The sequence below is a fragment of the Vicugna pacos genome, chromosome 22, assembly GCF_048564905.1.
Source record: "Vicugna pacos chromosome 22, VicPac4, whole genome shotgun sequence".
NCBI lineage: Eukaryota > Metazoa > Chordata > Mammalia > Artiodactyla > Camelidae > Vicugna > Vicugna pacos.
In genome coordinates, this window is record NC_133008.1 from 25860664 (window position 1) to 25882786 (window position 22123).

Here is a 22123-nt window from a genome sequence, read left to right on the forward strand (position 1 = left end):
AAGCCACACAGTAGGGGGAGATATTTGCAATCCCATGTCCAACAAAGAACTCATATCCTAATGTTAACTTATATGAGATAGATTGATAGATAGATACATAGATAGATAGATAGATAGAAACACAGATATAAAATTTGGATATCTACAAACACATATTCTTACAAAATACAAGAAAAAGGCAAACCTTTTAATAGAGAAACGGGCAAAAGACTTCAACTGGCATTTTACAAAAGGGGATAATCAAGTGATAGATAAACATGTGAAAAGGTATTTAAATATTATTAGTCATCAGGAAATGTAAATTAAATCCACAATGTGATACCGTTCCACACCTGTAAGAATGTCTAAAGTGAAACAGAAAGACAACACCAAGTGCTGGTGACAATGTGAAGCAACTGGAACGCTCAGACACTACTACGGGGAGAGTAAATTGGTAAACTTTCTGAAGAGTCTTTGGAACTTTCAAAGACTGTTCGGCAATATCTCCTTCCCTACAACTCAGCACTTATACTCCTAGGTATATGCACTTGAGTCTCACCATTTGCAGGTTCCACATTGTCAAACTTGTCTACTCACTACAGTTTATTTGTAACCCCCAAGCCAATACTTTTGGGCTTTTGTGGTCATTCGTGGACACGCACAGAGCGGCAAAAAACTGAGTCACTGACGTGCAGGTTCCCAGCGAGACCCAGCACTGCTGTGCTCTGCTTTCTTGTTTCAGCTCTCGTAACTGTAAACAAGCGTCTTTTTCACCGCCTATTTAGTGCCAAAATTTTCACATTCTCGCGCTTTTTATTGGTGATCTCGCTATTTTAAGTGGCTCCATGCACGGTGCTGAGTGCTGTCTAGATGCCAGAAGGCTGTAAAATGTCTTTTAGAGAAAACACAACTCATCAATAAGCCTCATTCAAGTATAAGTTTCGGGCGCCTTTGGCCATGAGTTTGGTGCTAATGAATCAACCACCTACATTAAATAAGGTGGTTTTAAACAGAAACATTCATAAAAGGAGATCGCATACTGTTTGGTCAACAAAAATTTTGTGACCAGAGGCTCGCAGGGATCTAACGATGATTTAGTGTTCACTAATTCAGCATTCGCAGGGTCTTTATGGAACATAATCGCTGAGAATAAAGAGAGTCTGCTGTACATATAGACCCAACTGAAATGCGAACGAGTATTTATTAAAGACACTTGTTAGAGTGTTTGTTTCCGCACTGTTTGTGTCAGCCACCAACTTCACCAACCCAAATGCCGAGAAACAGTGGAATGGATATATCACAATATATTCACACAACGGAAGATCACAAAGCAACTAAACCTAGCAATCTATCACAAAACAATCATATGGAGAGACCTTACAAATATTATGTTGAGTAACAGAAGCCAGGTATAAAAAAACTACATAGTTAATGACTTCATTAAGTTAAAATACAAGTCAAACCATAGCGAGAGAGGTCAGCTTAGCGATTACCCTTGGAGGTGGGGGAGTGCATGGGGCTAGGAGAAGCATAGAGGGGGCTTCTGGATTCTTGCAAAATTCTGTTTCTTAACCTGGTACTGGTAACATTATGTCACTTCGAGACAATTTATCAAGCTGTACCTTTATGATCTGAGTACTTCTTTGTAGATACGCTTTATGTCATGAAGGAAATTTATTCCAAAATGTGAATTACGGTATCAAGTATAAAACATAAATTCTATTTCTGTTTGATGTGCAGCAGGTAAGAATGATAGAATTTCCAGTAGAGAAGCTAGAAAGCAGAAACCAAGCAAAGCTCAGTGTCCTCTGCAAGGAGCCAAGTGGCCTCTGTCCACGCGGCCATTTTGGCCCCCATGGTATTTCATTCACACATAAGAAAGGCATGAATTTGTATCCACACATACACAGCTTTGCATCCCTCAGAACACGAATGGTGTTACTCTTCTAGCCTGTGCCTACTTTTAGTTTTTTGCTTGGTTACAGCAGGTGTTTGGAAGGGATGTTGAAATGCTTTCTCCCCAGGAGTCTCAGTGCCATCTCTCTCCAGCATCCCGCCTGGTTCAGAATTTCAGGAGGAGTTTGGGAAGGAAACAGTAGACCTGGTTGAGGACCTTGGACAGCAAACAGTGAGAGGTACCCTCCCCTTACCCCCTAAATGTTAGTCCTGCTACGCCTCTGGCCGCTATCAATTTGCCTTAGGTCTTGTCAGCTCCTGAAATAATTCTGTCTTCACGCCTTTACTCTCCCCACTCCAGTTTGTCTTCCATGTTACAGTCAGAAGATCTGTCCCTCACACAAATCCAACCATGTCTCATTCCTGGCTTTAAATCCTTCTATTTGAACAACAAAAAAGCAAACATCCCAATTTTCAAAATGAACAAAGGACTTGGCTAGCCAATAAATACATGAAGAGATGTGCAGTATCATTAACTCTTAATGAAATGCAGCCACAGTGAAGAGCTGCTTCATATCCCTTAGAATGGGCTGGAATCAAAAAGTCAAATGGGGGAGGATATAGCTCAGTGGTAAAGCACATGCTTATTATGCACACGGCCATTCCCAGTACCTCCATTAAATAAAATAATAATAATAATAATTAAGTAATAAATTCAACACATTATTATCATACAATCCAGCAGACCCACTTCTGGGTGTACACCCGAGAGTTAGAAGCAAAGACTTAAAGAGATACTTGCACATTCATGTTCATAGCAGCATTATTCACAACAGCCACAGGTGGAAACAACCTAAATGTCTTTTGAAGGATAAATGGATAAACAAAACATGTTCCATCCATATGATGAAATAGTATTCAGCCTTAGAAAGGAAGGAACTTCTGATATTTGCTACAACGTGGATGAACCTTGAGGACATGATGCTCAGTGAGAGAAGCCAGACACAAAAAGGCAAATACTGCATGATTCCACTCATGTGAGGTCCCTAGAGGAGTTCAATTCATAGAGACAGAAAGTAGAAGGAGGGTTGCCAGGGGCTGGGGGAGGGGGAACGGAGAGTTGTTGTTTAATGGGTAGAATTTCAGTTTTGTAAGATGAAGAGCATTCTGGGGATGGATGGTGGTGATGGTTGCATAATAATGTAAAGGGATCTAACACTACTGAACTGTAGACTTAAAAATGGCTAAGATAGTATTTTGCCACAATTTTTTAAAGTTTTATTTAAACACACACACACACACACACACACACACACACACACATCCTTATTTGGCCCTGAGAACCATCCCACAGTGGACTCTGTCACACCTCTCCACATCCCTGGTGCCTCGCTTGGTGTTGTTCACACATGAATTACTAGAGAAATGAGGACTAGAAATAATCCAGCTCACCATGTGCTAACCTTTTACTTTTCTTAGGAACAACCAGGATTCTCTCAGGGCTGAAAAGGTAAGAAGCTATTAGCCATTTCATTCAATGGCTTCAACTGACTTTGCCACTTCTTTCTTCTCACACTGTGATTCCCTGTCTTCTCATCTGCTCAGCAGGGCTTAGACACTAGGTGCCCAGGATTGTTAGAACTGTGTGTAAAGTAAGAGTAAACAGGCACTGAGAATGTGCTGGAGCTCCCAGAAGCAAGATGGGTAAGTTTTTGCACACAGACTTCCTGGAACTTATTCTGACTCCTCTCTGCTCCTTCTGGTTTCTCCTTGATTTGTGGCTAAGCTCTGGGTGGATGAAGTTATGAGTCAGACCAGGCTTCCACTCTGGCAGTGAAGACAAGAGTTCCCCAAAACTGGGACCAAAGTCTCCTACTCCGGTCACAACTCCCTTCTCCCCAGCCCAGCCAGGCTCCACTTTAGAGAAGTGAAATCTTCCATCCCACTCCTTTTGAGAGCTCAAACGGTCGCCCAGCCTTAGCGTCTGACATAAGGCTCGACCCACAGAAGACTCACCATGGATGCTTTCCAAATGAACGCATAAAGGCATGAATAAATGAAAACAGTAAGTAACTGCCTCCCAGGCACTGACACTGAATCCTGGGGACACAAAGCCATTGCCAATGCCAGCTGCTGGATTCTTAAGAAATGCACACACGCCCGCATGGTTGACCCGCATGGAACCAGAGTCACTGTGCACACACACCCACCAACATGATTTTGGCACACAAGTGTCCCTGTGCCCGGCTTGGCCAATGCCAAGTCCACAGTCCTTAAACATACACACACACCCCCATGGACACTACAGACACACTCCTATAGGGCCAGGGTTAGACTGAGGTGAGTTGGATCCTGCCTTTACTTAAAATTTTGACATTATGTGCATCATAGATTTTTTTGCATTCATTTTGATTTTCTTTAAAATATTGCATTCAAATAATATTTATCTTTTTTCTGGATTTTTGGCACCCCCTTAAATTTTGCACCCAAGGCAAGTGCCTGCCCTGCCTCACATCCTGGCCAGGACCCTGACTGACCCCCACACGCATAGGGACATCTGTCTGCACACCTTTCACCAGGGTCACAGGGACACACAGTCTCTGCACAAACCTCATTCTACCACTAGGTGTCGCCCCAGCTCCTTCATGTTGGGCCCAGCCCCAACGCCGCTGTTTCCTAGGAAAAAAATGTCCAATTCACTTATTATTTGGGAGTCCTCAAGATTTCCTTTTACTTCCCTCCACCTGGGACATTTACATTTTCTAAAGGAGCCCGGAGGGGAACAGCATCTTAACTCCAGATAGTGGTGACTTGTCATGGTGGAATTTTAGGCAAAGATGAAGGAGACGGATTTTTCCTGATGCCTCCCATCCAGGAGCGGGGGTTGGCTTGAAATGGGTCTGGGATGGCCCAGGGGAAGGGTTGTTCTCCTGACCCTCCCTTGGCACTAGAGCCCCACTGTTTGAGAAAGAAAGAGACTCTGTGGGAGAGGATGGGATGCATCCATTCATTCAACAGATATTTGTTGAGAATCTACAGTGCGCCAGGCTCTGCTGTAGGCACTGATGATACAACACAGGACACTGGACCCTGATGAGCGGCCTCTCTTTGGGGAGACCGACAATAAGTAAATCAAGAAATCCTGGAAAGGTAGTGACAAAGGCTATGAAGAAAAATAATGCAGAGTAAGAACTTACAGAGTGGCAGTAGGGGGTTATTTTAGATGGCTGGTCAGGGTGGGCATCCCAGAGGAAGTGACACTTAAGCGGGAGAGGGAGGGAGTTGAGTAGCTACCTGGGGAAAAGGGAGTGACAAGTGCAAAGGCCCTGGGGCATGCAATGTAAACTGAGCTTACTCCTGTTCCATCCTCTGGGGACCCTAGGAAAGAAGTGCCCCCAAACCCAGATAGTACTAAGATGTAGCTAGATCTTAAGGATGACTTCCCAGTGGTCAGAGAGGGAATACCTTTCCCACAGGGAAGATGGTGGGCCTTGGAGCTGTCAAGCTCTCTGATGGCTCCAAACCTTAGATGGATGGACAACTCCTTGACAGGTCCTACTTCCCTGTCCTCAGGATCAAATCCCAACTCCTGCCCACAGCCCACAAGTTCTCACTTGGTCTGGCCCCTGCTGGCTTCCCTAGCCCCATCTCCCCTCAACTTCCCCTTCACTCGCTCCTCCCCAGCCACACCAGCCTCCTTGCTGCTCCTCAACACACCAAGTTTGTTTCCACCTCAGGGCCTTTGCACCTGCTGCTCCTGCTTTGAATGCTCTTCCCCTGGGTACAGAAGGCATCCTCTCTCACCTTCTTCAGATGTCGCCTTCAGATACCACCTTCTTAGAGATATCGAGCCTAACACACCTGCTAAAAGAGCCCCCCACCCCTCCACCATCATGTTTTAATCCCCTTTACCCTGTTCATTATTATTCATGCTACTTGCGTTGTATTATATATTTATTTAGCTGTTGACATTGTACTATATATTTATTCGGTTCTTGTCTTCTCTCTGCAGTAAGGTCAGCTCCAGGAAGGCAGGGATTTGATGACTTGGTTCATGGCTATATCCCCAGTGCTTAATTATATCTGTTAACTGAACAGACAAATAAGTGATTTATAGAAAGGACCCCCAGTGGAGCTAGAGCCTGTCAAGGACCGAGAAGGCTCTGGGAAGTGATGGAGGAAACTGAGAGGGGATAGAACCTCCATCCTCTGGACCCCTCCCTTCCCTAGGGCTCCAGGCTGGGTGGGCAAGCTGAGGTAGACCGGTTTATGACACGGTAGTGGCCGTGGTGGCCGCCTGGAGGCACTGTAGCCGGTGGTAGGACCCACCGGCCTTGCCCCAACTAATTATTCCAATTTAGCTCCGCCCCACCCACCATCTAGCCCCACCTCCACTGAACTCAGTTTAGTCCCGCCCTCAAACAGCCATGTTAGTCCCACCTCCAAGCTTCTCCCTCCCTTCCCTGGGGTCACCCCCCAGTGGCACCTTTCACAGCACTCGCCCTTCTAGGCAATCTTGGCGACAGGACAGGAAATCTAGAGTTTCCTAGGAGATAGCAGGGGTCGAGGAGCATCCCCAGGTGGTGGCTTCAAGAGTCCTTCTTGGAAACCAAATTCAACTTCACTCCTGGCTCTTTTTTATCCACTGTTCTCTCAAGCATATGCCTCTTTGCTCTCCTGTCTCTTTCTCGCTCAGCTGACTCTCTTTACTTCTTTGGGGCTCACATATCAACTGAGCATCTGCTAGATGCAGCCTGATGCTTAGCCCTGAGCACACACTTCGCATCCCAGCCAGGATGTGGGGACTGAGATGGGGAAACAGAGGAGCGAGGGAGGCAACCTCACAGGTCTCCTTGTGGCCTGGAAATTCTTCAATCAGAGTCTGATCTCCATCCCTTCCAATGCCCCCTGGGGTGGATACAATGGTCTGATTCATTTCTTCTCTTGACCAGGAAAGAGAAGACGCTAGGATGGTTTTTCCTCTGAGCTTCTACCCAGAAACCCCCCTAGTGTCTACACTGGCACTGTCCACAGCCATGGAGTGGATTATTTAGCAAGGGGGTTAATGTGTGGGCTCAGGAACTGGACTGCCTTGGTTCAATCCTAGCTCTGCCACTCCCAAGCTATCTGAGCTTGAGCAAGTGGCCTAACTTTTCTGTGCCTCAGTTTTCCCATTTGTAAAATGAAGGTAATAATAGCACCCACTAGCAAGGTGCTCGGAGGGTTAAATGCCTTAGTTCCATCCTGTGTGCTTGAAACAGTGCCCAGCACATAATTAGAACTTCATGTGTTACCTGTTATTATAATTATTATTTCAATATTTTTTATTCCAGCTTCTCTCTGAGCTCCTACGGATCTGAGAACTCAAGGGGGTCTCTCACCCCCAAGATGGAGGAGGAAAGAGTTTTCCCAATAGCTGAAGAAAGCTGGGATCCCTGATTTTGCAAAGCCCCCCAAGCCTGCCCAAGGGATGAGGTACCATGGAGAGGGAGACCTTCTATGAAACCATGAATGAAATATGCGAGGCATCAACACACACGGATGTACATGTATGCACGCAGCCCTTGCCCCACACAGCCCCTTTTAGAGTGACTTACTTGAGCACAGAATGACATGGTTACCCAAAGCCCTCACACAGCCACACACCTGGTCACACACATTTTATACAACACCCAGACAGATGGACAGAGTCATGGGGACACTCACATACAGTCCTTTACACACAGCTACAGCTGCCCAAATACCGCTGAGATTAACACAGACCTCATTGGCTGTCACATCGCCTGTCACACACGGATAGATACACAACTCCGGGTTGCAGGCTCACAAGCCTCCCATTATCACAGCAGCCCTCCAGTCCCAGCCTCCCGCTGTCTCACACAGACTCAGCCTCACGTACAAACACCGTCTCCCAGTCACACCCCAACTCACACCCGGTTGGACCCGCACCTGCACAGCCACACACACAAACTCTCAGTCACACCCAGGCGTGACACAAAGACACACACGTTTACCCAGCACCCCTCCAGCACCTCACACACGTCCCCGTCAGTCACTCACACGTGAGTCCCGCCCCCTTTCCCACACTGGGGGTGCGGGCGAGGACTGGAGGGGCTGTAAAAGCCAGGCGTCTCCCGCCGTGATGGGAGTAGTGAAGGATAAGGGACACTCAAGACCCCCTGAAGTCCCCCCACAGCCCCTCTCGGCTCGAGCGAGATGGCAGGTGTGGACTCCGGGTCACCAAGAGGTTGAGAACCCCGAAGCTGGGCTGGCGATTGTGCCCCAAACCTTACCAGCTTGAGGCTGGATTTGAAGCGTCCCTTCTTATTTCCAAAGCCAGGGTGGATGTCCCAGCCCCTCCCTCGCTGCGACCCCCATCCCTCCCAGTCCTGGGGGCTCATGGAGCCCCAAATCCCGTTTCTGCCGGGACCCCCTGGGCCCCCTCCCTTCCTGGAGCCCTCTGCGCCCGCACCTGCCGGCCGGGCCCCTACCTGTCCGGCGAGGCCTGAGCACAGCAGCAGCAGCAGCAGCGGCGGCGGCGGCGGGACCGTGAGCGGCCACATGACGCGCCCCCGGCCCGGCGTCCCGTCCCCCGCCCGCCCTAGCGGCGCCTCGACACCGGGCCCGCCACCATGCGCGACCCCGCCCGGCCGGCCGGGGCGACCCTCCGCCGCCGCCGCCTCCCCAGCCTCGCCGGCGGCTGGGATTCCGCCCCGCCCCGCCCCCCTCGCTCGCTCCGAGTCTTTGTTGCGGGCTCCGCCCCCGCCCCGCCCCCAGCTCGTCTTCGGGCGCCGACCGAGCAGGGTCTGGGGGCAGGGAAGTGGGGGGGAGCGGGCACAGGGAAGGGTCGCTGGGGACGTGAGCCAGCAGCCCCCCAGGCCGTTATGGGGGAGGTCATGGAGATGTGGTGGTGCAGGGTAGGGGGTTCCGTCACGTGTTTGTAAATTTCACCCTCCATGGACATTTCCTACGTTATAAATGGGAGTGTGGGGGGGACCAAGGGGCGGGGGTAGTAGGAGGGAGGCCTGGTAGCAAAGAAGAGAATTGAGAGGCTTCCTCTTTAAAGAACTCAGGAATCAACAGGGAAACTGAGGCAGAGTCTGTGAAATTGGACTTTGGGGGAAGGGGTCAATGCTGGGACCAGAGTCGGGAGCAGAGATGGAGACAGAAAGTGAGAGACAGATACAGGGGGCGGGGCACGGAAAGACCAGAGGCCGAAGGGGATGGCCCGCTGGTAGGCATCCTGTCTTCACTTCCCCCAGCCCCAATTCCCAGGGGCCTTCATGTTCAAAGCCTTCCCTCTCCCGCTACACCTGGGACAGTCTCTTGCTCCCATTTCAATGGCCCAAGAGGAGAGACCAGATACCTAGAGAATCAAAATATTAGCGCCACCTCCACGGGAAGCTGTTTGCTTATGAAGGGCGTCCTTGTCCTGCCTCCATCCTTTCTCTGCATCTCCCCCCTCAGTCATCTTCCCTCCCCAAAGCCCTCATATGGCTTTTTGGGTGAGGGAGCAAGCAAGCCAGGTTATAGAGGAATCAGCCATAAAATACTGCAACTGTGCCAGGCAGATAACAAGCTATGGACAGTTTTGTCAAAGCAACAAGGAAGCACTTGTCTGATAGGACCTTGGTTTGACCCTGGTTCGGTTACTTCTTGGCCATACGACCCTAGGGAAAGAGCTTTCCTTCTTTTAGGAGACCTGTTTCATCCTGAGTTCTTGGGGACTTCTGTGACTCATGAGTAAACAGAGCACCTAGTCAGCACTCAATCCCCAGAGGGTGTTTTCATAATGAACCACGGGGTTGAGACACTGGCCCTGAATGTGGGACACAAAACAGAACCTGGGCCAGGAAAGGCACCTCATCCATCCCTCTGCCTCCTCTTCCCAAATGATGGATGGTCCTTTGCTAATTCCGTAGGCCAAGCCTATGGTAGACATAGGGTAGGAGACAGATGTTGGTTGTTGGAACTCAAAACATCTTGACCAAGAGTGAGGCTGCGGTCAACACTCGGGTTGGGGAGTGGTACGCTTGTTAGTGCTGCTTTTGCCTTTCCTACAGAGTGGTACCCTTGTTAGTGCTGTGTTTCAGGACCATGAGCAATGGCCACCTTGGACTTTGGTCATGCAGGGGGTCATTGTTATGGTTAAGCTATGGCCTGTGTTGTGTGGTTGGCATTGGTCAATATGCCCTTAGGTCCATTCCTTATTCTTCCCCTGCTCCGCTCTGTATCAGGAGAGATGGTCCCTGCAAACTACATTTCCCAGGTACCCATGATCCCTGCAAACTGCACTTCCCAGACTAGGCTCAGCCAATGGGAGAACTGGCAAGAGATGGGAGAACTGGCAAGAGATGGGAGAACTGGCAAGAGATTGGAGAACTGGAGAAAAAAGAAGCCATAATATTTCTCCCTCTCTCTCTAGTTTGCATGTTTCTGGCAGTGGCTATCGTGTTCCCTCTATGGTCTCACATCCACTGGGAGTCTCCACCATGGTTCATTTAGGTCCTGCCAGGTGGCCACAGTCCCTGGACTCTGGTAACCACCTCCTCCCTTTGCTGCTTCAGCCCTTAGAAGATGGTGACTTGCTACTCTAGAATGGATTTGCTTTTTCTTATTTACTCTTAAAGTTTCACTAACACCTCTGTGACTCCCCATATTAAATTCTTGCTGTTGAACTATCTGGTGTAACTTTGTTTTTCTGACTGGACCCTGGCCAATACATTCAATGTTGTGAACATAGTCACAGCTGTGGTCAGTGGCAAATTCAGTGTCCTGATCATGCTCTAGTCAGTGTCCTATTGAACTGTGATCTGTGCTGCTGTCAGCATCCTGGTTTACTGGGGTCAGCATTATGGTCAGTACTGTGGTCTCCACTGGTCATTATCGATTGTGCTATGGTCAGTGTAGTGGTCAGCTTCCTGGCTGTGTTGTGCTCAGAGTTACAATCACTGTCCTGGTCATGCTGTGGTCAGTGTCCTGAACTAGCTTTGGACAGTGACTTGGTCATGCTATGGTCAAAATCATAGTCAGGTCATACTGTGGTCAGAGTCATACTCAGTGTCCTGGTTGTACTGTTATCAGCTTCAAGATCAGCACCATGGTCAAGGCTATGATGAGCATGATGTCTGCCTTCCTCTGTGATTAGTGTAGTGGTCAGAATTGTGCACCATTATTGAAGAGAGATCAGCTTCTCAAGGATCTTGTGCAACAAAACTGATGGACCAGGTGACTTAGGGTCTGGCATTGGATAGTCTGCTCTCCACAATGTGTGGAGGCAAGGTAGAAGGGCATTGGATCCTTACCAACTCTCGCCAGCTGGCCATTGGGTTTTTCTCATTGGTGCTTGGGCAGCCATTGGCTTTACTCACCTGTGACCCTTCAATTTGTCCAGCCAGAGAAAGAAGCAGTACATGCCTTTGTTTTCCCATACACTGCACAGGGCTCAAAATGGAGAAGATGATCAAGAAGAATTTAATGAGTAACTGAGTCTAGGCCATGCATGTCTACCCATCCCTTTACTCTTGCTAATCCCTCCATATATTATTCAGGGCTCCTTTGATAGCAAGTGGCAGAAAGTCAACTTGATTAATTCTGTCTTAAGCAGAAAAGAGTATCTGTTAGCTTACATAACTGAAGGAAAAATCCAGAGGTAATAAAATTTAGGCATGGCTGGATCCAGAGGTTCTGTTATGTCATCAGAATTCTGTCTCTTTCCATTTATCACTTCTAATAGTCTCTGCAAGGGATCTCTATAGCCAGGAGGTGAAGAAGATATTTTCCAGAAGCTTTCATCTTCCAAGCTCAGCACCTTTAGCAAAAAGAGAGCTTGCAAAATAATGACTCTCATTGGTCCATTCCAAGTCATGTGCACATTCTTGAGCCAATCATGGGTTCAGAGGAACTGATTAAGTGGCTTGACCAGACCTTGCTCATAGATTACCCCTCTGAAGCCAGAAAGTGGAGTTAGCCTCATCTAACCTACACTGGATAGAAATGGGGTGAGGGGGTGGATATGGAACTCTTACCAGTAGAAGAGGGGAAAAAATCCTATGTAAGAAAAACTGGAAGATGATGAGTTGACTCTCAGCACTATCCCAACTTCCTAGTGTGAATTCCTACACTACAGAGATAGCAAGGCTAAAAACTATGTTTTCCAGACTCCCTTGCAGCTAGATTTCTGCATGGCAATGAGATTCTATCAATTGGAAACATGAGATATGGGTGGGGGGAGTGGGTGGAGGTCATCTTTCTGTTGTGCTGCAGTGATTTCTAGCAAGCACAGTGTGGAGACATTGGGTTTTCCTGCAAAAATGTTACTGTCTTCAGTCACCAGTGTCATCAACTTTTATTGAGAGGCAGTTGCAAGTGGCAATGATGGTAGCTTCCAAATTGCTAAATTGCAACCACAGAGATGTATTTTTAAAAAAACAGTTTTATCAAGATATAATTCACATACCATACAACTCACCCTTTAAATTGTACAATTCAATGGTTTTGGGTATATTACATCATTAATTTTTTAAGTTGTAGTAAAATATATATAACATAAAAATTGCCATTTAAACCATTTTAAGTATACAATTCAGTGGTATTAATTACTCCTGCAGTGTTGCAAAACTATCAACACTGTTTTCAGAACTTTCTCATCTCCCGAAACAGAAACTCTGTAATCATTAAGCAATAACCCCTCATTCTTCCCATTCCCAGCCCCTGGAACCTCTAATCTACTTTCTGTCTCAATGTATTTGCCTATATCAGATATTTCCTATAAGTGGTCTCATACAATATTTGTCCTTTTGTGTCTGTCTTCTTTAACTTACCATAATGTTTTCAAGGTTCATCCATGATATAGCATGTATCAGAATTTCATTCCTTTTTATGGCTGAATAATATTCCATTGTAAGAAAAGACCACATTTTGTCTACACATTATGGTGATATTTTTTTTGGTCTGGCTTGGTTTTGGGGGGAGAGGTAATTAGGCTTATTTACTTATTTATTTTAATGGAGGTGCTGGGGATTGAACGCAGGACCTCGTGCATGCTAAGTGTGCACTCTACCATGGAGCTATACCCTCCCCTATGATGATGTATTCTTGAAGTCAGTGGTTCCCAGTGCATTATTTCCCACCTTCCTGTGAATGGCAGAGGCAGAAGCTCCTGGGACGGCCAAGTCAGAAGTGATGTTCTGTAGTAAGTCATCCTCCTATATCGGCGTAGCCTAGAGCCCCATTCTTCTGCCTTCCAACCGTTTTGTAAGCACCAAGTTCCCTGATTTTGGTCCTTGTTTTCTATAGCTAAGCCCTGATTGATACGTGCTTAGAATAGTCATTCCCTTACCTGTCTGGAGAAATCTCATCATTCACAAAGCCCTAATCCCCCAGGCTATGTGTGACCACCTACTCAGAGCTGCATCCCACTAATAAGAACCATCTCCACTCACTGAACTCCCACTAAGAACTCAACACCAGGCGAAGTTCTCCCCATGCATTATTTCTTTACATTCTTACAACAATCTTGTGAGAAGTAAGAATTAGTATCCCCAATTCAAGAAGTCTGATGCTCAGAGAGGTTAGGTAACTTGAATAAGGCCACCCAGCTATAAACAGCAGACACGGATTCAAACCCAGTTCTGTCTGACTCAAAGCCAACCTATTGACCTCCGTAGCATTATATTGGGTTATTTGTTCTGCATCTTTCCTTTCCCAACAAATCCACATGATAGCTGAGGGTCAGTCCTGCTGGAGACCCCCCAGAGAGAGCATAGATGCTGCCATTCACAGTGGTCCCACCAGAGGGTGAGGGGGGCTGGTTTTTAATCTCTAAGTCCTACATGTCATTGCGGGAGGGCTGCTCCCAGGGTTGTCAGGTCCTCAGCATTTCTGGCCTGGCCAACGTGTAAGCTGGGACAGCCCTGAGGCTGCAGTGTCCTCAGGAACACGTGAGGGCAAGGGGGATATAAGCAGGGCACAGATATCATTTGCCCCAATCCCACTTTTCAGGTGGCTCAGAGAACTTGAGCAAAGCCACAGAGAGGGTATTCAGCAGAGCAAAGACCATAATTTGGCTCATGTCTGACTCCAGACACGAGGCTCTTTATGCTGTGGCTTCAGGGAATACCTGGGCCAGACCTTCTGGTGTTCACATGGCATCCAGAAGGCCTGGTCCCTCCCAGGTGAGCTGAGCATCACCTCTCCCCATCCCAAGGCCCCGTATCTCCATGGTGAACATCCCAGTGCCCGCCAGGTCCAGGGCTCCCAATCCCACCCCTTCAAGTACCGACCCAGAATGGAGCTCAGCTCCCCTCCCAGGTCCCAGAAGTGGCTCCTGAGTTCAGCCCATGACCCTGGGGGATCCCTGCAAACTGTCTCCATCATTCAGCCCCATTCTTTCCTTCTCTTGGGTATTTCTCACTGTGGAACTGCTGCTATTACAGGAACACCCTCCTCTAGGCATCACACACACACACACACACACACACACACACACACACACATGCTGAATGACCATGTGAGGGTAGGAATTTGTCCCCTAGTTGCCCAGTCCTGGCCTCAAGTGAGCTGACACGCAAACACAGCCACCCAGGGACACTGTACCCAGACACTTGGCCCGGACACAATGTCATGCTCAGACAGAGCGGTGTCACCCAGAACCAGCATACACAGCCCCATGCAACACATAGCCAGATACACATTCTAAGCACAAGGGCCCACAGAAACACACACACACACCCCATCAAATGGTAGAAGAACGTCAGAGGTGAACAACCGCAGTTACCCAAGGACCAGCGCTCCTGCGTACAGCTGACCCCACATACACACAGACCCCCAACACCAAAAATACATGCACCCGAGAATTCAAGCACACAGCTCAGGCACGCAGATTCCCAGACATGGAGATTCACAATGCAGACATGCCATTAATATATTAACAGGCACAAACCTGCAAGACAGTCACACAAAACAGACACAAACACACAGAGACACACAACAGAGTCCCGCAGTTTGGGTAAAACCCACCCACAGACCCACAATTCAGACACAGTCACTGACACAGACAATACAGGCAGACAGTTCACACACACCTACAGAACCACAGGGACCCACAACACGACACAGACACCTTTGACACGAACCCAGGCCAGTATAGCGTGGGAATGAAGCTGTGAGAAGCAGGGAGGTGGACAGGATGACTCAGGAGGCCTCTCTGGGGGAGGAGGAGGAGGGAGGGCCGGTGGGTGGGCAGGCGTCCAGTGCATGTGGTTCCCATTAAGGGCCTGGGAATTGAGGCATGAGTTGGCGGGACAAGGAGACCCAGCATCACTTCCCAGCCCTGCCAAGCCAGGAAGGATCAAAACCCTCATCCAAGGTTATGGGGCCGGAACTTGGCTCAAAACCACAGCAGATCCTACCGAGTGTGGTCTACCCTGAGCCAGACCCAGCCAGGGCTTATTTCAACCCCTGCAGCAGCGATGGGAAGGGTTTGACAGGAAAGTGAGGGATTCAGAAGGGTTAAGCCACTTGCCTGAGGTCACAGAGCTAGAAGTGGTAGAGCTGGGATTGGAGCCCAGGTCTCTGTGCAGCCGCCGCCCTAGCCCTGAGATAGATGCAAGGACTCCTCCATCCATCCACAAGTAGAGACAGGGCACTCAATACAGACCCAGCCTGCACTGGATTTGTAGCTATGAACCAGGCAGCCCTGATCTCAAGTAATTGAGAGTTAAGAGTAAGGTGCGTTCACAGATGGGCTGGGTTCACTGAGTGTGACTGGTGGGTCCTGATCCAGCCTGGGGGTCATCAGGGTGTGACACCAGAGCTGAAACCTAAAGGATGAATAAGAGCTGGCAGAGTGTGATGTACAGAGAAAGAGCACGTGCAAAGGTCCTGAGGCCACAAGGTTCAGGAGGCTAGGTCTCCTCATGAAGTACAATGACAAGTGAGGCCAAAGCAGCAGATAGAGGAACTTGGACTTTATCTTGGTGGGGCCAACAGGGAGCTTCAGGAGAATGATGAGCTGAAGGGACATAGTGAGGTTTGGGCAACCAGCCTGAAGCTCATACTCAGGACAGCTGAAGACGCCCCTTCCCCCTAGCCCAGAATTTCCATTCTTACATAGTTATATACCCTGGAGATAATTACCCATGTGCACACACGCTGTGATGTTTGAGAAGGAACAAAATGAGAGACACCTTAAAGTTTATACGTAGGAGAAGAGTTAACTATGCTGAGGTAAGCATTTTAAAAGCAATTAAAATAGAAATACTTGTGTCGACACGGAGAAGATATAAAAATCTCTGGCTGAGCTAACAAAGCAAGTCACAAAAGGACGTGTTCAGTATTGTACCATTAGAGATGCTTTAGAAACTTGCCAAATCATGTTGAGCACAGCCATGGATACAGCTCCCTGTGTACAGTAAACACGGAGAAATATTCTGAGGTCAAAAATTCCCCCAACCCAGGGAAAGGAAAAATTAGGGAGCTAGCATTTGATGGGGACAGAGTTCCAATTGGGGAAGATGAAAAATTTCTGAAGATGGATGGTGTGATGTGATGGTTGCACTGCAATGGGGATGCAGTTAATGCCTCTGAACCAGGCACTTAAAATAGGTAAATGGTTTAAATTTTATTTTTTGTACATTTTATCAAAAGTAAACAAACATTCTCAATTCTCCACACTCATCTACCCTTGGTGGGGAAGGGAAAGGAATGCAATGGAAGAAACATATCAAGGAGGCATCAGTTGTATGTAGGGTGCTTTATTTCTTAGGCTAGGTGGTGGACACAAAGTTTATTTATTACAAAGTTTCTCTCTCTATATTTCTATGTGTGCAACTGTGTGTGTGGCCTGTTATGCGTGTCAGCACACCTGGATCCAGCTGAGGGTATAAGGGTATGTACTCCGAGTCTGCCTATGGGTCTGGGACATGACCTGCAGCTGTGGTGGCAAAGGGGTTGAGAAGGAGGTGACAAGATGAGGGTCTGATGCCACGGGCCCTAGGTCTGTATATCACTGTGTGCCTCTCAATGATTCATGAGCGCATATGTGTAAAATCCTCTACTTCACCACCACCTACAACCACATATCAAGCCACAGGTGGCCCCCCTGCTGGCTGCCCCGCCCCGTTCCCAGCTTCAGTGTAATTGCTCATGAAGCACAAGATGTGTGATTAATTATGGCGGCTGAATATGCAAATCAGCTGAGGGTTTTCCCAGCAGCCTCCCGGGTGCCGGTGATGATGCCAAGTAAATACACAGAGCTGAGCATGTGAGGCCTTAGAATTCCCTCCTTACACCTTTGTCAATTACCCTGTAATTTAGCAGGGCCAAGTTTCTAATTCTTTAATGAGCTTTTTAGCTCATTAAAGAGTCCTCATTACACTATTAATTGTTCCTCCCCTCCAAAATACCTATACCAGCAAGGAATTGGAGTTGCAGAAGCTAATACCAGCTGACCTGCATTCAAACCCTGGGCTGTTATTGGATGTAAATCTTGAAATTACGATGGAAATAATTCACTTCAGGGAGAGGATGGCTTGTTGTTTAGCGAAATCATTAGCTCTAGACTCTGGGCAAGTTACTCCCTACCTCTCCATTTCTCCGCTCCCTTATCTGCCAAATGGGGATGGTAACAGAACCTTCCTCAAAGGTTGTGATGAGGGATAAATACATCCATGCAGGGAAAACATCTGAGGAATAGTGTGTGGCATGTAGACAATCAATGGTCATTATCATCATCATTAATAGTGTTCATTGAACTAATCATGGATCATGTGGGCGTGAAGATAGAGTCCAAAAGAAAAGTTGAGGGGATGGTTCTTCATAAGAAAGAGAGAAATTTGATCACAGCATAGACCACCTTTGAGGAAGAGAGTGGAGAGTGTAGGCAAGGAGAGGTGTTAGGGAGGGAAGGTTGGGAGAGGCCAACAGAATGGTAGAAAATCTGGATTTGGGGAGAACACACCTCCCATGACAAATTCACAGCAGTGGGCGCTTCTGAGGATAAGGATACTCAGTAGAAAATTTTTAACTTGTTGATTTTCCTGCAGTGAGACTTCCTGGTTTGCACCCAAGCTTACATGCCGACTTTCAGTAAAATTTGGATTCATTCACTGGATTAGTCATGATAATTCATGATAGCTGCTGTAACAAGCAACTCCCCAAAATCTCAAGGGTTTAAAACAATCAAGTTGCTTCTTGGTCATAGCTAATGGAGGCCTCCTTGGCAGCATTCCTCCAAGTCCAATTGAACCTAGAACAACATGGGATGGGACTGTGTGGGTCCATGTATATGTGGATTTTTTTCAATACATACATATAGTACTACATGATCTGACGTTTGTTAAACCCACAGATTCAGAACTGCAGACACAGAGAGCCAACTTTAAAGTTATATGCAGATTTTTGACTGCATGTAGGTTGGTTTCCCTAACCCCAGATTACACATATAATCTCCAAAGTCATCATGGAATGGGGAGAAAGAACAAGGAGGGCTATGCAGGAGGTTTTATGGCTACTCACGTCCCATTGGCCAAGAACCAGTCCCATGGCCCCAGCCTAACTCCCAGCAAGGGGCTCTGGGAGATGTGTTCTCAATTATGTGTACCCAGGAAGAGGGAAATAACACACAGCATTGGTGTTACCACATGCATTCTTGAGTTAAAGATGTTTGATAGAGGAACTAAAAGGAAAGCAGGCTCAGGTCTACATTTGGGTTGACAGACATGAACTCAGGGTGAAGAAATCAGCAAAAGAAGCTTATCTGGAGAATAGGTGACCAAGAGAAACACCATCCCCTTAAGAGCCCTGATTGGTATTTGAGAGTTTCTGGGTTCTTCACTATGTGAGGGATATTTCCTCAAGACTCCATCTGGCTCTTCCCTCACATCCTTCAGGTCTCTGCTCAAATGTCACCTCCTCAGTGAAGCCTCTTCTGACACTAACCTATTTCAAATACCCACCACACTCCATCACTATTTGTGTAACTTTGATTTTCCCTCAACAATTACTACTACTTAAAGTTACGTTATTTAGCTATTTATTGGCGTAAGACCAATTTTCCTCGGAAGTAAGATCCTGAGGGCAGACAGCACATCTTTCTTCTATTCCCAGCATCTGGAACAGTGCCCGGTGCTGAGTGAACACTCAACAGAACTAAACAAATGAATGAGTAAGCAAATAAATGAGTGAACTTATCAATTAACCTCTGGACACCAACATTCTTCATAGAGTTAAGACTCTAAGTGGTATTTATGGAATGAAGGAAGGAATGCAGGGCAAGTATTCAGGTGGCCTTAGAGGGCCTGGTAGCAGAAACTGTAGAATAAGCCCTGGATTTGGGGGAGGCAGCTCACTCCAGCCTGCTGCCTCTACCTACCCACTCTCACCTGACTCAACTTAATTCAAACCAGCCCTCCAACTCTCCTAACTCAACTCAACAATGTCTATCAACTGATTAATGGATAAATAAAGTGCAGGAAATTATTATTCAGCAGTAAAAAGGAATGACATTCTGATGCATGCTGCAACATGAACTATGAAATTATTATGCTAAATGAAAGAAGCCAGACACAGAGGACCACATATGATATGATTCCATTTATACGAAATGTCTAGAATAGACAAACGCATAGAGAAAGATGAGTGGTTTCCTACCGCTGAGAGGTTTGGAGGAGACAGTGAGTGACTGCTAATGGATATGGGGTATCTTTCTGAGGTGATGAAAATGTTTCAGAATGGATTGTGGTGATGGTTGCACAAGCCTATGAATATACTAAAAACCATTTAATTATATACTTTAAATGGGTGGATTATATGGTATGTGAATTATTTCTCTATGAACTGGTTTTTTAAACCCTCAACCCAACATCTAACTCCCAATTCAAGTCACCCCAAACCCAGCTCTCATCTTAGCTAATCCATTTTGACTCATCAAAGTGGCCATCACCACCCCATACTCATAATAACCCCTACTAACCTCTACTTAGTTCATCCTACTTCTTAAATCAGCCCTAATTCTGTTCAACCCAATATCCAATTCCAAACCCTTAACTCAATCCACTCATCATTCCAATCTCCAACTCAACTGACTGAACTCACTTCAAACCAATCTCCAACTCAACTCATCTTCAATCCACCTCAGTGTAATTTACCCTACCCCTAACCGTTAACCTCCAACTCACTCCAAGGATCAACTCCTAACTCAATTCCCTTCACCCCTAACTCACTCCCCTGACTTGCCACTCAGACATTGGACCCCTAGTTATTTTATCTCAGACCAAAACCACATTCCATGTCACCTCTTGAGACATCCCCTTCCCCTTAGTTCAGCCAGTTTGATTCCAGGACTAATCAAGGTCAGTATGGAAATCTGGCTTTTTCCTTTTTTCTTTTTTAAAGTTTGATGTCTTCCTAATAGGTTCACAGTTTTTTCCAGCTTTATTGAGATATAACAGACATCCAACACTGGGTACAGTTAAGGTGTGTAACATGTTGATTTGATACACATATATTGCAGAATGAGTACCAACATAGCATTAGCTAACACCTCCATCATGTCACACATTTACCATTTCTTTTTTTTTTTTTTTTTTTTTTGTCGTGAGAACATTTAAGCTCTACTCTCTTAGAGAACTGACTACTTTTTCAACTTTTCCTCTAGGAGCCTAAGTTAATAAACTCACCTCCAGTGAGTCCCACTATAATTGGTTTCCCCCAGTCCCAAAGCTACCTCCACCGAAAGACACAATTATTAAGACAATGAACTAATTATTATTTTGATTCCTTGAATATGTGTAAGCACATTTGACTGTCCTTTATGATTGGATTACCACATTCTACTGATTCTTATTTTGTAGTTGGCTTTATTCCTTTGATAACTGTGTAAGTTTAAAAAGCTAAAAATCTAATTTGTTCTTAGAAAAAATAATTAGTACATATATGTAAACTAAAAAAGGTTCAGTATACTGTACATATGTATTTACACGCAATATAATGTGTATGTAGAGTTGAACTGTAATGATTCTACCTAATAAAACTGAAAAAGGAGAAAAAAATAAAATAAAATAAACAAGAGGGCAGAGCAGGGAGCAAAAAAAAAAGACAGGGGGTGGCAGTTACCTCAGTTGAGACCAGAGTTAGAACCCAAGAGAGATATGGCCAGCATCAGATGAAAGACACAGACAGGGACACAGTTTACTAGTTTATTCTCAGACTTGAGATGCCAATTATGCCCTATGGCCCGGGGGGCAGGGATGGGGTCCTGCTAGAATCTCTCTCATCATATCCCAGCCTTTCTAAGGAGGAAGCAGATTAAATATATAACAGAGGGGATTTTCCCTTTTAATACAGACCCAGGTATAAATAGGGCAGCACCATTAGGATCCTGACTTACGCCCACCATCTTGGTCCCCCAAACCATCTGGCATGGCAAGGTGCGCTGGGGGGAGATACGGAGGGAGGCAGTATTTAGAGCTGGGCTGAGGCAGCAGCAGGAGCACACAGCTCAGTCCAGGGAAGTCCCACTTCCCTCTGTGGTCTGACTTCAGTCCCTTCACTGTGAACCCACCTGAAAATAGAAATGAGTGAAGGAGTCCCAGCCTGGGATCAGGAGACATCCAGTGCTTAACTATGGGGAAGGTAGCACCAAAGGGTGTTGAGAGCACTGACTGAGGGGTGGGAGGCAGGCATGGGGGGCATTCATCAGCTCTGAGTTAGAAGTTCATTGCATGGAGGTTCAAGGGGAGGGAGTTGATTGTTCAGTGAGCATGGAGGGGAGAAAGAGCCAGTCTACCATTATGCCAGCTGGGGTGCAGTGCAGGGAAACTGGACTCATGGGCCAGGGGAGTCCAGCACCCAGACTCCTGGAATGGAGAAGGAATACTGCTTGACCGTGATGAGCAGACTCTCCCCTGGCTCCACAGTCATTGGAGACGATAAATATGGTGGCTTCAAAGCCTCAGCACCAAACGTGCCCTGTCTGGGGCTCCCTCACTTGTCCCTCCCACCCCCCGAAGCTCTCAGCTGCTGAAGCAGACAGGTCCCAGTTCAAACCCAAACTTCTGGTTCGTCTGGCCAAAATCAGAGGCTGCCACGTCCCACAGGGGCAGAAACCCCACTCGGGAAGAGCTGAACTCCAAGAGGGTCTTCGTCTGTCCCTTCCGGAGCTGATCACGGGAAGATATGGATGGTGAATCAGGGGAAGGGCAGCCGTGGCTTCCCCTCCCCACTCTGGCCAGCCCCTGCCCCTCTC

At 47.0% G+C, this 22123-nt stretch overlaps 2 protein-coding genes and 1 long non-coding RNA gene across 4 annotated transcripts in view; all 3 read right to left on the reverse strand.

Annotated features, from left to right (window-relative positions):
• OLFM2 (olfactomedin 2) overlaps nucleotides 1-8592 on the reverse strand; it is a 55685-nt gene extending 47093 nt beyond the window's left edge. The window contains exon 1 of the mRNA XM_015241015.2: nucleotides 8367-8592. Within this exon, the coding sequence (XP_015096501.2) occupies nucleotides 8367-8438 (72 nt within the window). The 5' untranslated portion in view covers nucleotides 8439-8592. The remainder of the gene's footprint in view (nucleotides 1-8366) is intronic.
• Nucleotides 5812-6771, reverse strand: LOC140688363 (uncharacterized). Its single transcript, XR_012063001.1, has 2 exons — nucleotides 6362-6771; nucleotides 5812-5965 (listed from the first exon to the last, which is right to left on the reverse strand). It is a non-coding gene; the product is annotated as an uncharacterized lncRNA (long non-coding RNA).
• A 12468-nt stretch (nucleotides 8593-21060) lies between the features above and the next one.
• The window catches only part of COL5A3 (collagen type V alpha 3 chain), a 35512-nt gene continuing 34449 nt past the window's right edge, over nucleotides 21061-22123 (reverse strand). For both annotated transcript variants that reach the window (XM_072947649.1, XM_072947648.1), the window contains exon 67: nucleotides 21061-22037. In XM_072947649.1, coding sequence (XP_072803750.1) covers nucleotides 21891-22037 — 147 coding nt within the window. In that variant the 3' untranslated portion in view covers nucleotides 21061-21890. The remainder of the gene's footprint in view (nucleotides 22038-22123) is intronic.